Source organism: Salminus brasiliensis, chromosome 10 (genome assembly GCF_030463535.1).
Source record: "Salminus brasiliensis chromosome 10, fSalBra1.hap2, whole genome shotgun sequence".
Taxonomy (NCBI): Eukaryota; Metazoa; Chordata; class Actinopteri; order Characiformes; family Bryconidae; genus Salminus; species Salminus brasiliensis.
The window spans coordinates 3,321,868-3,337,620 of record NC_132887.1 but is presented as its reverse complement, the minus strand read 5'-3'; the positions used below and the strand labels follow the sequence as shown (position 1 = coordinate 3,337,620).

The window sequence follows — 15,753 nt, the reverse complement described above, 5'->3', positions numbered from 1 at the left end:
GCTGCAAATCTTTAGTTCAGCATCTAAAAGTGGGCCATCATCCTCACCCTACTCTACTCCCCCACAGGACTGCACACACAGCTAACAACATCTTGATCTATTTTCAAATACGAAGCGTTCTAGATATCAATTTTACTGCTTGATATTCTGTGTAAGGTAGCTAACAGCAGCTACCCTAAGCTCTGACGTACCTGTGCTGCTGTAGAAAGCCAAGCGAGAGGTAGTGTGAAACTTCTGGATGAGAAACTGCGAGAGGGAGATCCTGTCGTCTGTGCTCAGAGACTCGTCCCCACTCTTCCAGTACAGCATCAGATCCTCATCTGTGTAGGCATCTGAGAAAGCAGCAACTTGGCATTAGCATTAGCATTAGAAGCAACTAGCTTTAGCATTAGGCTGAATCGACAAGAACACGGCAGTGGCTCTCAGGAGGAGTTTTCGTTATTCATATAAATTATATTTATAATGAAGAATTTAGGGTTTGGGTCATATAATATTAACCGAAGACGCTCCCACTGACGTCTTTTTTAAACTTCACTCTGAAACGGCCGAAAGATGACGCCTCGAGTAGATGTTTCCTTGTGTTCTTGTAAGATTCATGCCGAGATAAAAGTAGTTATACATATGCAGGAGGGTTTGGACTCGGGTTTGAAGAGTTTCTTGATAAAAGGGATAGCTGGGCATGCCTGAGCCTGGAGACATGACTGTGTATTGTGAGGGACAGGGGAGGAAACTCACAGCTCTCCAGCTCCAGAGAACAGGTTTGAGAGTCCAGAGGAAATCGGCTGAAGTCCATGTTACAGGCGGCTGTAACGGTCACCCTGAGGAGCAGCAAACACACATCACATACTTAAAGGCTAGGATTGACTCATTGACTCACAAAAATAACAGAAGAGTCATCTACTGATCATTTTTGGGGATTAATTGAATAATCCCAATTTTTTTGTATTATTCATATAGCTGCCATTCATCCAGTGACTTTATGCAATCGCCATCATTTAGGAAGCTGGAAATGACTTGCATTATAGGTTTGTCTTCAGTTGAACTCTAATGAACGTTACATTAGAGTGGCACAGATTTAACAAAAAATAATAAAATAAAAACAAATGTTATTATTATTATTATTATAATGATGATGATGCTAAATGAATGAACCTGAAAATTGAAGTCACATTTAGAAATGTTTTACATTTTAATGATAAAAACCATATGATTATTAATGAATAATAATAACAATAATAATAACAATAATAATAATACTTATTATTTTTTATTGTTAAATAATATGATTTTTATCATTACAATCTAAATGTGAATTTAATTTTCAGGTTCATTCAATTATTATTATTATCATTATCATCATCATCATTATCATCATTATTATTATTATTATTATTATTATTTTATGGTAAGTTAATTAACCTGAATATTAAAGTTACATTTAGAGATTCTATATATTTTAATTATAAAAATCATATGAGTAATTACAATAACAATAATAATAGTAATAATAATAATATTATTATAATAATTATGATAATGATGCTGCTGCTGATAATAATAATAATAAGTGAATGAACCTGAAAATTTAAGTAACATTTAGATTGTAATGATAAAAATCATATTATTATTTAAAAGTACTACTAATAATGATGATTATAATTATAGCAATAATGATGATGATGATGATGATGATAATGACGTGATAATAATTAGTGAATATAAATCTGAATAATTGTCACATATAAAAACCTTATATTTTTATGATAAAACCTATATTATTATTCATTATTAAAAGAGCAATAATAATATTATTATTACTATTATTAATTACGGGGGGACAGTGGACAGCCTGAACCTGGGGACCACTAAAAGACCTGAATCAGAGGCCCTTTATTTATGAGACGGGACACATGGCTGAAGTAGTTGTGAGGGGAGATGCGAGGTCATGCAGGGCTGTTAAGGCAGCTGCAGAGTTTCGAGCACACGTTCTGTTACTGGCAGCCAGTCTAACTGCTGAAGAATGGGGGCGATGTGAGCAGATTCCCAGGTGGGTACTCAGACTTCCCCTGCAGAATTCTGGACGTGCTGGAGAGGCTGAAGCAACTTTGAAGGAAGATCATAAAACAGAGAACCGCAACAGTCTAAACGAGTCTAGTCTAAACTTCCAGACTGGCAGAGCTGGCCCGTGACAGAGCGCTGTAGGTGCCGCCAGTGACGGAACAGCTACTCAGGCTAACTTTTACAGTGTTGAAATGATGGACACAGGAGGTGACGCCCAACCCAGTCTTCTTAACCCAACAAGTGGGAGGGAGAAATAAGAAAGATGTTTTTACTCATTTTTACTATTTCTATTATTATTTCTAGATTATATAAAAAACAATAGCATCATAACTGCCTAGTCTAATCATATATGTCCTAATAATCTTCATTTTTTAAGGCAACTTAAAGTTTCTGGGCCCATAGTGGTAAAATATTATTATTTTCATTATGTGGGAGTTTGTTACACTTTAGCATTTAGCATTTTTATTTTCTTCATGCAGGTTTTAGTTTGAATTTTAACTGATTTGAATTGAATTTGAATTGAATTTGAATGTAATTCTATTTTGAATTTGAATTGATTTGAATTGATTTGAATTAGTTTAAATTGGAATCTGAATTGAAATTGATTTGAATTTGAATGTACTATTTCTATTATTATTTCTAGATTATATAAAAAACAACATTAAACAACGTTTCTGGGCCTATAGTGGTAAAATATTATTATTTTCATTCTGTGGGAGTTTCCATAAAATGAGAAGACTGTTGGGTGCTGTTTTTATTTGTATTGTTTTTATTAAACATATTTTTGTTTTATTTAACTACACTTTAGCATTTAGTATTATTTTCTTCATGCAGGTTTTAGTTTGAATTTGAATTAATTTAAATATGAAAGGATTTGAACTGATTTGAGTACATTTGAATAGATTTTAATATATGAATGATTTTGAATATAAATGGTTTTGAATTAGAAATGATTTGAATTGATTTTGATTTTAACGTAATTCTATTTTGAATTCAAATTCATTTGAATTTCCTTTGTAATGTCATTACAAAAGAAATTCAAATTCAAATCAATTGAAATTGAAATTTGAATCTGAATTTCAATTTGATTGAATTTGAATTTAAATTGATCTGCATTTGAATTTTCATTGTAATGTCTTTTCTAAAACTACATTGTACACTGGCTGCACTGTAAAAGTATTCGGACACTTGAACCATTAATACACTTCAATAGTGTTCTTTAGATACTTCATGAAATGTTAGATTCTTTTTCAAAGAAAACCACTTTTAGGCACAACAGCAGACTGTCAGCAGACTCTCCGTGTGGAGAAAGCCTGGAGAAAGGTACTGTTAAGCAGAGAGGTGCGAACATCAAAGTCTGGCTCTGTTTTTCTCCCAGTGCTGTCGCTGTGCTTGTGTTCATTGACGGGATCATGAACTCTAAAGTGAAAGAATTTTCAATGCAAAACTGAAGAAGTCCGAAGACTGGAGGCTTTACCCTGAGCCTGGAGGCCTCAAGCCATCATCACTTCTCTTTCTGTGGACTGTTCGTGCTGGTGTTGTAGGACCCCTGAATAGACTCACAAACTACTTGTTCAGACTAGAAGTACTCGCAGACATTGCAGTCTCCTTCTTATTAGACTTCTAACACCAGTCTTTGTTTGTCTTCATCGGTGAGTCTGAGTACCTCTGCCCAGTAAAACCCCAGCTGATAAAATCCAGCTGATGGTAGCTGGTTTCTGGTGGATGGTCTAAGCTGGGCTTTGATGGTCAAGGTGGTTGAAAAGACACTCATACAGGTAAAAACACACCCTATGCTGATAGCATGATAAGCTCAGTGATGACCTTGGTCAAGTTGGACATGCTGATAGAATGTCCAGCTTGACCAAGCTTATCATCGAGCCTGTCATGCTGGTAAAGCTGGTCATAATAGCGGACCAACATGGTCTTGCTGGTTGGCCTGCGTGGTCTAGGGTTGTCCCCCGTCCTGTAAAATACGGAATTGTCCCGTATTGAACCAATTTACGTGTTACGTATTTCCATAAATGTCCAGTACAGACAGGAGTGGGAAGAGACACATCCTTGGCTGGACAGCGTCAGTGGAGATGATTACAGGGCAAATTGTGAAATTGGCAAAGCTTATTTTAGTAGACTGTTGTGGTTTGATTGATTGTTCAGGATGTTTGAATGAATGGTCAGTTATTTAATTTCACGTTTGTCCAGTTTTTGTCATGTTTCTGTCTGTTTTAAATACTCATTTCCCATTGGCTTCTGGGACCATCTATGTGCATACTGGGCATACCCCCCCCCTCCCATTCGCCACCAGTATGTAGTCATTGTCCCCAGGATACCTTTCTTTGGGTGTGTCTGGTAACAGCAAGTAATCTTTTTTTGTATGGTTGAGTGTGGCCCTGTGCTGAGTGCTGCAGTGTTAACTCACGCATTACCTGAAAATGATACTGTAGGTGATTTTGGCGGATTAACCCCTTATAAAGCCTTATGTCCCGCTGGCGGCCCGAAAGTGTTATTACCAACTTCTACCACCATACTAATATACCAGATAAGAAGTTATGGAAAGATATTTACTGATCATTACTGAGAAGTTTGTATCTGGATAAAGTGTCGCTATTTAACTTTATTTATTAAATCTGAATCACACATTAGATATAATATTGTTGTTGCTATGCTGGCATATAAAGCTGATACCAACAGGTAAAGCTAGTTATCGTGAACTAGCTATCTAGCTGTCCACTATCGAGCTAGTTCCTATAGCGTGTGTAACGTTTAGGGGTTGTTCGGTTTGAAACTGTGAAGGAACCTCTTAAGGTGCTTTGAGGAACCTTCAAGGAATCTTTTGCCTTTTAGTGAATTTAGTGTGAAATGAAAGAACCCTAAAAGGTTCCTCAAGGAACTACCTCAAGGAACAGTGTACAGTCGGATGGTTTATGACCATCTTTTGGCTGTAGGTGAGATGTCATGTCATTATCATGAACCTTTTCAAAGTTTTAGAAGCACATCTCTTAAACCAGTGTTCTGCAGCCCTGCTCCTGGAGAGCGGCCTTTCTGCAGACTTTGGATCCAACCCTAATCCCTAACCCCCTAACCGGACCTGATCCAACTAATGACTGCCTTCAGAGGGTTTTTTTTGGCTGAATGGGGGGGTGCTAGAGTTGGGTTGCAGAAGGAAGGTTTCAGGAAGCTCCAGGAGGAAGGTTGGAGAGCGCTGTAAATAAACTAGAACAACCTTTCAATCTACATATATAAATGAAGCCCCTAACAAGCCCCTAACAGCTAACGAACTCAATAAACTTGAGTGCAGCAAGTCAACTAATTATAAATTGTGACTTTTTGGCTATGGTAATTTTCAATCAATCATTTTTTTCAACCCTTATACCATCAAATTCCAACCACACGTCCTCAAGGTGTGGATCCTAATTGATGTAAAGGGATGCAATCAAGGGTAAAAGCCAGATAAAGGGCAGGAGAAGAGAACAGCACATGAATTATTCATCGAACTGCGACCACTGCCTGTTTTTTTCCCCCTGCCCTGCTCTGCGGGAGAAGCCGAAAGCCAGTCCCACAGTTGCCGCTGTCCGGTTCTTATCAGGCAGCGCAACTAAAGTAGGCCAGGCCCATCAATAATGACACTTTCCCTGCAGCAAGTACAGCCAGCCTGAAATTTGACTTTGAACTTAGCGCTACCTCTCAACACTACAGCACACTCAGGTAGCTTGGCCTAATTCTTCCCTTGCATCATTATCATCATCATCATCATCATCATCATCATCCTCATCATCACAGGCACGGCAAAAACATCACAGGCCGCGAGCGCTTTCTTCTAATTTTAATGCAGCGGCAGTATGCAAATGTAATAGAACCAAACCGCTGCAGGACACAGCTCGCCTTTTTACAACCCCCCAAAAAACTATTATATGTGCAGTGGATGCCGCAGCTTCTTGATGGCCTTGTGCGGAGGTCACTATATGACACTATATGAGGTCAGCACGATGAGTTTACCTACATGTCAACTGGCTTCAGCAGATTAGATCATACTGTTTGACCTCTAATTTGACTTAATTAGTCCTAAACCCACGGCCGCAGCCCCATTTTCCACATCACACTAACCTGAATATGAAATATTACAATTTGCATAATTACATAATCACTTAGCATATATTCACAAGCTGTTTTATACTTTATTCTCTTAATTACTGTTGTTCTACTTCAGCTCTCCTTTATCCAGTATGTGATATTTGCTCTTGTACATTGTTAACAGTCCAATCTGGGCTGTTTTTTAGTGTGTTACAGCTCATATAGGTCATGCAAAACCTTGTATCTGCAAAACAGCAAGGAATAAGACCTTCTCAACTTTCAATGGAAGTCATTTCACAGCATTTCTACTGGTCAGTTCATCATGAGATTCTAATACAATATAAAGAACGACTGCCAGACTCACATTATGTCAAAAAGTGAAAACTTGAAAACATGGAGACACAAGGTTTTTGTGTGAGAGCAACAGTATACACTACATGTCCAAATGTTTGTGGACACCCCTTTTAACCAATGCAATCAGCTAATTTAAGTTGTGTCCATTGCTGACACAGATGTGCAAATGCTTGTCTGGGCTCTGTAGAGAAGTACTGCCAATAGATTAGGACCGATCTATAGGAGAGGCTAGAGAGGTATATAAAGCCCCCCAGCATTGAGTAGCTGTGGAGTAGTGGAAGAAGAACTGTGTGGAGCTTCATACAGTCCCAGTTTGGCATAAGTTGGGAAGTTGTGGATGAGGAGGAGTGGTGATTATCATCCAACATCCTGGCTTTCTGCTCAGTCATTGGTTTTCATTGATTATCCCACACCTCCAAACATCATCTAAGCATTCTGAGCATTTTCTGCCTCTAACCACCCTCTCTAAGTCCTCTCAAAAATATTCAATGATGTTGAGGTCTGGACTCTGTAGTGGCAGTGCACTGTTCTGAGAACAGCAGCAGCTGTTTGCTTTTTCATGAAGAGCTATCAGCTCCACATCCTTTCAGGCCCACTTCACCTGGTGGCCTTCAAGGCCTAGCATGGTTGTCAGGCATCCCTCTTTTTTAACATTTACTGAAAGTGGATTATCTTATATCTGCTCAGAAACACCTACTAAAGGTGAAGCACTTGTTCTTAATATAACAGACATATCAAATATAACTAATATTCTGACTGTAAACTCATAAACATTCAGTTGCACATGACATTAAAAAGCTTTTCCCGCCCTCACCTCAGGCTGTAGAGAACGTGGCCATCTGGGTAGACCCTCAGCATGATGTTCTCCGTGGTGGTGTCATGGATGAAGGACCTCTTTGAGTGCACAAAAAAGACATCAGGCACCCAGATCTTTTTCACCAAGCGGCCGTCGAAGGTCATGCTTTTGTTCGTGGTGCTGGTGAAGGACAGACGCTCGTCCTTCCAGTAGTGTCTAAGGTATAAGGTCATGGTGAAGTCCTACACAATGAGAGCAGCAGCTTTTACAATGTGAATTCACTCACAATCCCACAGAACACAGTGTACTCTAGAACCTGACACAGTACGGGTACCGCGGCTGGATTTGTATTCATTGCTCGTTAGTGTAAAATGCTATGTGATTAAGGCTGTCTCTATTGTTTACATTGGCAAAGAAAAAAAATAATAAACAAGGTGGAGGTTTCTGGGGACTGTGGAGGAACCTCTTAAGGGCCTTTGAGGAACCTCCACAGTTTCAAACTGAAGAACAGTACGGTGAAATGCGTCCCATCCATGGTAGTGAACACACACACTAGTGTACTAGGAGCAATGACCCCACACACACCCGGAGCGGTGGGCAGCCAACTTCCAGCGCCCGGGACGCAGTTGGGGGTTAGGTACCTTGCTCAAGGGCACTTCAGCTGGGGATTGAGGGAGGGGACAGCCTTAACTCCCCCCCCACCCCAATTTGTACCTTGCTGGTAGGATTCAAACCGGCGACCTCAAGGATCCTCAAGGATCTTATACAGTGTACCACATTTGATTGGCTCAGACCAGCTTCTGCTGGTAGCTGGTTTTGGATGGTCTGAGCTGATCTTTGATGGTCATGCTGGTTGAAAAGCTGCTCATCCAGGAATTTCTAGGAGAAATCATTCACTTTACTGGTGAACTAGCAGCTTAAACTGCTACTAACCAGCATAGGTTGCATTTGATTATGGTCATGTTGGTCATGCTGGCCAACCAGCTTGACCAGAGTGAATTTGCTGGTCAACCAACATGACCAAGCTGGTTGACCAGCATAATCACGCTAGTTTGGCTGGTAATACTGGTCGACCAGCTTGGTCTTGCTGTTCCTCCTGGTCGACCAGTATGGTCATGCTGTTGGACATGCAGGTCAACCAGCTTGGTGATGCTGATCATATTGATTGGTCAAGTTGATCATGCTCGAGCTGGCCAAGATGTTTTTGCTCAGCAGGGATTTTATTGCTTTGTAAATGAGGTGTGTCTTTTAGAGGTTTGAAGATCCTGTATATAATGCAAAGGTTCTTGGAAGAACCCTTTAAGTGGCTCAGAACCTTTGAAAGGATCTTCATATTGGCATATCAGATTTTTCAAATATTGTTCTTTAGAGAACCAAATGTGGTTCTTCTGTTGCTAAAATAACTGTTTAACTCCATTTTAAGAGGTTATTTAACCAATATATTTAAAAAACTATTATATTATTATTATAATTTACATATATTTATCAAAATGCATTGAAATGCAGATAGAATCTCATCTGCACTATTAAAAATAACGGTGCTTCAACAGGTTCTTTGAGGGATTCAGGGTTCTAGACCATAAAAGATGGTTCCATGACGTACTCCAGTTTTGCCAGTGTTTCCCAAAAGCGTTCTTATTCTCCAAAACTGTGAACAAGTTCTAAGTAGTTCTCTGTTGACTCTGCTTCTGTATCTGTGCTGGGAAGGCAAAACCGAGCCACCGATTTACAGACAATTTATCATTCTTATACCACAGAAGTATCATTAAATAAAAAATATTATAGGAACTAATAACTGATACGTATTTAAATTACTGGAATTAAAACGTGAAACATGAACATGAAACCACTACAGATGCGATTCCGGCCTATCACATAACAAGCCTATACATAAGAGCACGGTCCAGAAGCTAAATAAACACTCAAAGAAATTACAAAGCTTGAAAAGTTCATTAGAAATGTATCATTATCAATAATCTTCTGTACTTTAATCAAGTTAAATGGTTGGTTTTAAACCCTGGAATCAAATCAAATGCTCTAATTATGCAAACAACTGAGGATTTCCACAGTGGGGGGCCGTAATACCACCCGTTACAGAACACAGAAGACATATAAACTACATCATTCAAGGAGATTTTTGTTCTTGAGACACTTGTTCTTAATGGCCATTTTAATTAAAAATATAACGGACATATCAAATATTACAGATTCTGACTGTAAACTCATACGCATGCAGAACACTAAAGACCTATAAACTACATCATTCATCATGATCTTGTTGCCATTGGATGTAGGGTCTGCTTCTGGACCGTGCTCTTATGTATAGGCTTGTTATGTGATAGGTCGGAATTGCAACTGTAATGGTTTCATGTTCATGTTTCATGTTTTAATTCCAGTAATTTAAATACGTATCAGTTATTAGTTCCTATAATATTTTTTATTTAATGATACTTCTGTGGTATAAGAATGATAAATTGTCTGTAAATCGGTGGCTCGGTTTTACCTTCCCAGCACAGATGCAGAAGCAGAGTCAACTACTTAAAACTTGTTCACAGTTTCGGAAATGAAGAACGCTTTAGGGAAACACTGGCAAAACTGGAGTACGTCATGGAACCATCTTTTATGGTCTAGAACCACCAAAACCCTCAAAGAACCTGTTGAAGCACCGTTATTTTTAATAGTGCAGATGAGATTGTATCAGCATTTCAAAGCATTTTAATAAATATATGTAAATTATAATAATAATAATATAATAATTCAAAAAAAATATTGGTCAAATATCCTCTTAAAATGGAGTTAAAGAGTTATTTTAGCAACAGAAGAACCACATTTGGTTCTGTAAAGAACAATATTAAAAACAAAATCTGATATGCCAATGTGAAGATCCTTTCAAATCTATATATTTACTGTATACATAAAGGTGCCGTAGCTGTGCATAGAACCGTTTTTAAAGGGGAATTAGCGGCCTCTACTGTTTTTAAGGTAGAACTGCACCTGAACTTCAAGTTAAGAAGTACTTAGTGAGTTCTAAATGGCTCAGAATACTCCAAAATGATGAACGGGTTTAAGTACTACGTTAGTCACAAAGGGTTTTTCGGGAAATGCTCATCATTTTAAGAATGTTCTTAAGTAATAGTTTACGAAGTTACGAACTTACCGTTACGAACATTTTGAGAAACCCACGCCTGAAAAGAACCTTCAACTGATGAAAGATTCTTTAAACTCACACATACTAGAAAATGGTTCTTCGCAGAACCAAAAGTGGTTCTTCTGTGCCATTGCTTAAAGAACCTTTCGAATGCTGAGCTGAGCTGTGATTGGTCGATAAAAAAGACTGTGCCTGGGCTCATCTGCATATTGCAACTTTCTGCAATATCAGTATTGCAAAAGCCAGTGTCATAATAACAAATGGCACATTGTGCAGCCCTAGTGCACACACACTCACACACACACAAATGTGCACATGCGCACACACACACAGCGTACTGACAGTGAAAGGTCACACACACACAGGTGAACCGTGCTTGTAGAGGAATATGTCATCTCTTCAGCGAAGCTTTAGTCGGAGGGAGGTCAGACAGTACATGTAACACTTGATCCTCCACACTTACTCTGTGCTACTCTAAATCACTAAAGCTGATAAACCCCCATTCTTCAGCGCCGTTACGCAACCGTAAACATTCGGAGTGGCCTGTAATTATGTACGATGAAAGATGGCGCTTCGGTGTCTTTGTTACATCACACACACACATACACCCATACACACACACACACACACACACATACAGACACACACAAACGCTCCATCCAAGAGAAGTCCAAAAATAAAAATGCATAGGCAGCATGGGTGTCATATATGGTTAATGTTCGGGGTAAACAGCGCAGCGGAATCGCAAACACATCCTCAAAGCGCTGTCATCAAACAAACAGTCTCCCGCCTTTGAAACATCTGCCTGATGCTCGCGCTGTGTACCACGCAATCCAATGTAACAGCAAGGCAACAAGCAACAGAATATCAGATGTGATGGAAAGTAAATCAAAACAGAAATGAATAATAATGGCCGTTATTAGAAATGAGATAGAGCTGGCCACATCCGTGTGCTGGTGGGTCTGAAGGATGTGGAGTTAAGGGAGGGAGCTGGACCTACCATATCCACTTCAGATATACTGTCCAAGCTTTCCACCTGCACGTCCACCCCCACTGGAATGGCAGGACCTGCGAAGAAGCACCAGCACGCTCATTAATATTCACGGTCGTTAACAGAATGAGACACGAACAAACATGCATTTGACTTTTTGATAAACTGATCAGCCATAACATTAGGACCACTGACAGGTGAAGTGGTCACCCACAGGGGCTCCTGTCCAGGAGTGGATGTAGTATTAGGCAGCAAGTGAAGAAGTGGTCAGTTCTTGAAGGTGATGAAGGTGTTAATGGACAAGTGTAAGAATCTGAGACACTTTGACTAAGAACCGAACTGTGATGTTCTAGATAATGACATGCAGTGGTCAGTACCTGCCAAATGTGCTCACCCAAAGCAGCCACCAGTAATGCAGTGGCAGGGTCATGGGCACCAAGGCTTAATGATGAGTGAGCAGGAGTGTGGATTGGGACAAGCCAGTTATTGTTGTATTTAATCAGAGTGGCAATATGAGTAATATTCGTCTATTCCTGTTTATTCTTGTTAATAATTTTGTAAAAAAAAAAAAAATAATAATATATATATATATATATATATATATATATATATATATATATATATAATTGCTGTGTATAGTATTACAAATCTTCTTTTTTTACCATTTCTCACTTTTTGACATAATGTAAATCTGAAATCTGACAGTTGTTCTTCACATAATATCAGAATTTCCTGATGAACGGACCAATAGAAACACTCCAAAATCATCCAAAATCAAGACGGCCAAGTTAATAAGGTTTAATAAGGTTTTTTTCCTCCTTCTGTAAAGTTGATATTTTGGAGATATGTCAATTATTTGCACATAACATAACAATAATAATATAAATATATGTCATCGCTTTCACACAAAACCTTGTATCTCCATTTTTGCTGTTTTTCCTTTTTGACATAATATAAATCTGGCAGTTTAAAAGTCAAAAGTCAGCTTTATTGCTATAAAATATAAAAAGCTGTAATATGTGCAGAACATGCACAGGATTTAACATATGAAATGACATAACAAGTAAAGTGGCATGTGCCGCAGATTAAAACTCTGGGTATGGTCAGTGCAGATATAAACAGTACTGTAGAATGAAGCTTAAAGACTCTTAAAGTTGTTCTCTGCATTGTGTCAACATTTCAGGATGGTGTTATGATGGGATCAGTAGGTTTTCAAATGGATTCAACAGTAAAAATGTCTGTAAACCCTAAAAGGTTGATGCAGTACTTTAGGCCCTTTGGATTAAAGCTGAAAGTCTAAACTTCAGTCACATTGTGATTACTTCATTTAATGTGGGGTAGAGAGGGAACATTATACAGTCTGTGTCACTGTCTAAATACTGTCTAAATACTGTCTAAATACGGACTAAATACTGTCGAAAGGCGTATATATAACTGTATATGCATTTCAGCTTTACATTTTAGAGCATTTCTATTGGTCCATTTATCATGACATCCAGAACTGCTTATGCACACGTCACTTTAAGAGTCTTTAAGCTTCATTTTACAGTACTGTTTATATCTGCACATGCCACTTTACTTGTTATGTAATTTCCGGGATCTTTATTTATTATTTATACAAACACTTCATACTGTTACATTCCTACAATTCATATAAAACCATTTCTATGCTTAGTGTTATTTAATGTTCGCTTAAATATGATATTTTTTATATTTATTATGTTATGTCAAAAATGAAAAACAGCAACAATGGAGATACAAGGTTTTGTGTGACAGTGATCATATTTATTTATATTATTTATTTTATGTGTGGAAAAAAGGCCCTAAAATGGAAATGGAAAACTATCCTGTTCCATTTGAGCTCCTTCTTTCACTTAAGATTAGTCCGGATATAAATTCTCGAGCTGACCGCTTACACCACCAAGAGAACAGTCAAGAGAAAAAGCCCAGTCACTTGAGAGTGGGTGTGTCTGCAGCATAAGCTCCACCCCTCTCCGCCCACTTTACTCTAAAAGGCTTCACTTCACATCGGTTGACAGAGGTTTCCATAAAAGTAAATAAGAGAAGTTCGGAAGATAGCGAGGGATATAAGTATAAAAGGCCAAAAGTATTGGGACACCTATTCATTCTTTCTTCTGAAATCAAGGGTATTAAAAAGAGCTGATCCTACTTTTGTTGGAGTAACTATTTCAGTCTACGGTCCAGGGAGAAGCATTGCTGTGAGGATTTGATTGCGTTCAGCGATAAGAGTGTTAATGAGGTCAGAATGTTGGATGAAGATCACCACCTCACCTCATCATCCCCAACTCCCCATCCCATCCTAAAAGTACTGGATGGAGCTCCACCACCATCATTCCAGAGAACACAGTTCTTCCACTGCTCCACTGCTCAATGCTAGGGGGCTTTATACCCCCCTTGTGCCCACGCCCGGCAGTAAAGAGCCTTATTCTATTGGCAGTACTTCTCGGGGTGGTACTTAAAGTAGCTGAATGCATTCATTAGAAGGGTTGTTGTCTTTTAAATGAATTTATTTGACCAGATAAAAAGCGTAATGCTTAAAAATGTGTTTAATATTAATATAAAATACCAGAGATATGAACTAGACGCTAATCAGATCTGATGTCCGGCTAGCTTTCATCAACTGGTAAACTGCTTCATTCTACATTGACTGATATTCATCGATCGCTATTTGGATTTTTGTACTCCAATTAAACGCCATTCATATCCATGTGATGTGGTTGATGTGGGCGACTGAGAGAGGCTGATGCCCAGCCCATAATTAGCAGATCTATAGAGAAAACGAGGCAAACATCATTAAATGTCTTCTCGCACTTCTCAAGTCTGGATCAGTGCTTTTTCACATGTGTACACAGAGGCTTTCTGGTGGTTCCTCTGACATCTGAGGGATTTTGAGCGAGGATCATTTCTCCAGGGACGGGCCCTGCTCACAGAGCACTCGGCTGGAACTGCGGCTTTGATATCTTACACGGCGCTTCTCTCGTTAGGCCCTTTTGTATCGCACATAAACCCTTGCTTTCTCTGGGATTAGGATAACAGCACTATCTGTCACTCAAAAGATCAGGCTGCTGGCTGGATGGCGTGGGTTAGCATGTGTGCATATGGACACGGATGACGGAGGAACGCTAGAAAGACTTACAGCGAGATTTTCACCACATAGATATATCGTTCTGGACCCGACATAATCTGAACTCAGAAAAGTGTCAGAAAAGTCAGGGCAACTGAGTCAGTTTGGTCATCAATCCACATTGAGTTGAGCCTCAAAGTCATCAGTAAATGATCTGCAGCTGAAACTGATTTAATACTGTGAAAAATGTTTAGTCTGTGGCTCCGCCCCCTCAATCTGTTTACTGCTTATTCCCATTTGTGGGTTAGAACCTTCCTCTATCACATGATGTCTCCAGAACTGAAGGCTTTTGACAATGGAGCTCTGATCTCCTCGCTTTTCATGAGCAGCAGTTAGACTGTAGGGCCGGTCTAGAGCTGTGACATTACACTGCATAAAAACACAATTCTATAAATTGTAAATTTACCCTCCTTTCTTTCTCAGACACAGAAATGTGCACAGCCTCACAGCTTTAGAGTGGAGCGACTGTCTAACTGCCTGCTCGTCAAGAGGCAGGAGGTTATAAGTTCAAATCGCACCAAAACCACCAACAGCCCTCTATAGTCAGGGGTTTGAGAATAGGAAGGCTGCTGCCCATGTGATAGGGGGATTTCTTACCTGCAGACTGGGAATAAACAGTAAACAGTTTGAGAGGGGCGGAGCCACAGACTAATCATCTTACACAGTATTTAATCAGTTTCAGCTGCAGCGCTTTTACCCATGTTTTTGAGGATAAAACTAACTTGTGAGTTAGGAGAAATTCTGACTAAACTAAATTGAGTTAACTCAAAAAATCAGTTAATTTATTATTATTATATTATTAGGCCTGATGTGATTTTTAGCATTTAGAGGCAGTAAACTAAACCATGCATTACCTGCCACTTAGCAAGCAATAATATCAGTCATAAAATGAAGGAGCTTTTTTTATTAGCATTGAAATTACTTTGAATATTGTATGATATTATTCTCATTTGCTACCCAGCAATTAAGTCAAAGCGAGATATCAAACCCTTCATTTAATGGCGATAAGTTACATAATCCTGAAATTCATTAGCATTTCCGCTAAGCAGGCAGCCACTACACACACACAGTAGTCAATTTCCATGTCATGTGCCATCAAGGCTTGATATCAGATGAATCAGGCTAAATAGGAACACAGCTCCTAGGTGAAATCGATGTGGCCAAACTAATCAACCCCCCGCTGCTCG

General features: G+C 39.0%; 1 protein-coding gene across 1 annotated transcript in view; it reads right to left on the bottom strand.

Annotated features, from left to right (window-relative positions):
- The window catches only part of gabrr2a (gamma-aminobutyric acid type A receptor subunit rho2a), a 38,944-nt gene that overhangs the window by 6,882 nt on the left and 16,309 nt on the right, over window positions 1–15,753 (bottom strand). The window contains exons 3-6 of the mRNA XM_072690247.1: window positions 11,431–11,498; window positions 7,301–7,524; window positions 736–818; window positions 192–332 (exon numbers count right to left, since the gene is read on the bottom strand). Of these exons, the coding sequence (XP_072546348.1) occupies window positions 192–332; window positions 736–818; window positions 7,301–7,524; window positions 11,431–11,498 (516 nt within the window). The remainder of the gene's footprint in view (window positions 1–191; window positions 333–735; window positions 819–7,300; window positions 7,525–11,430; window positions 11,499–15,753) is intronic.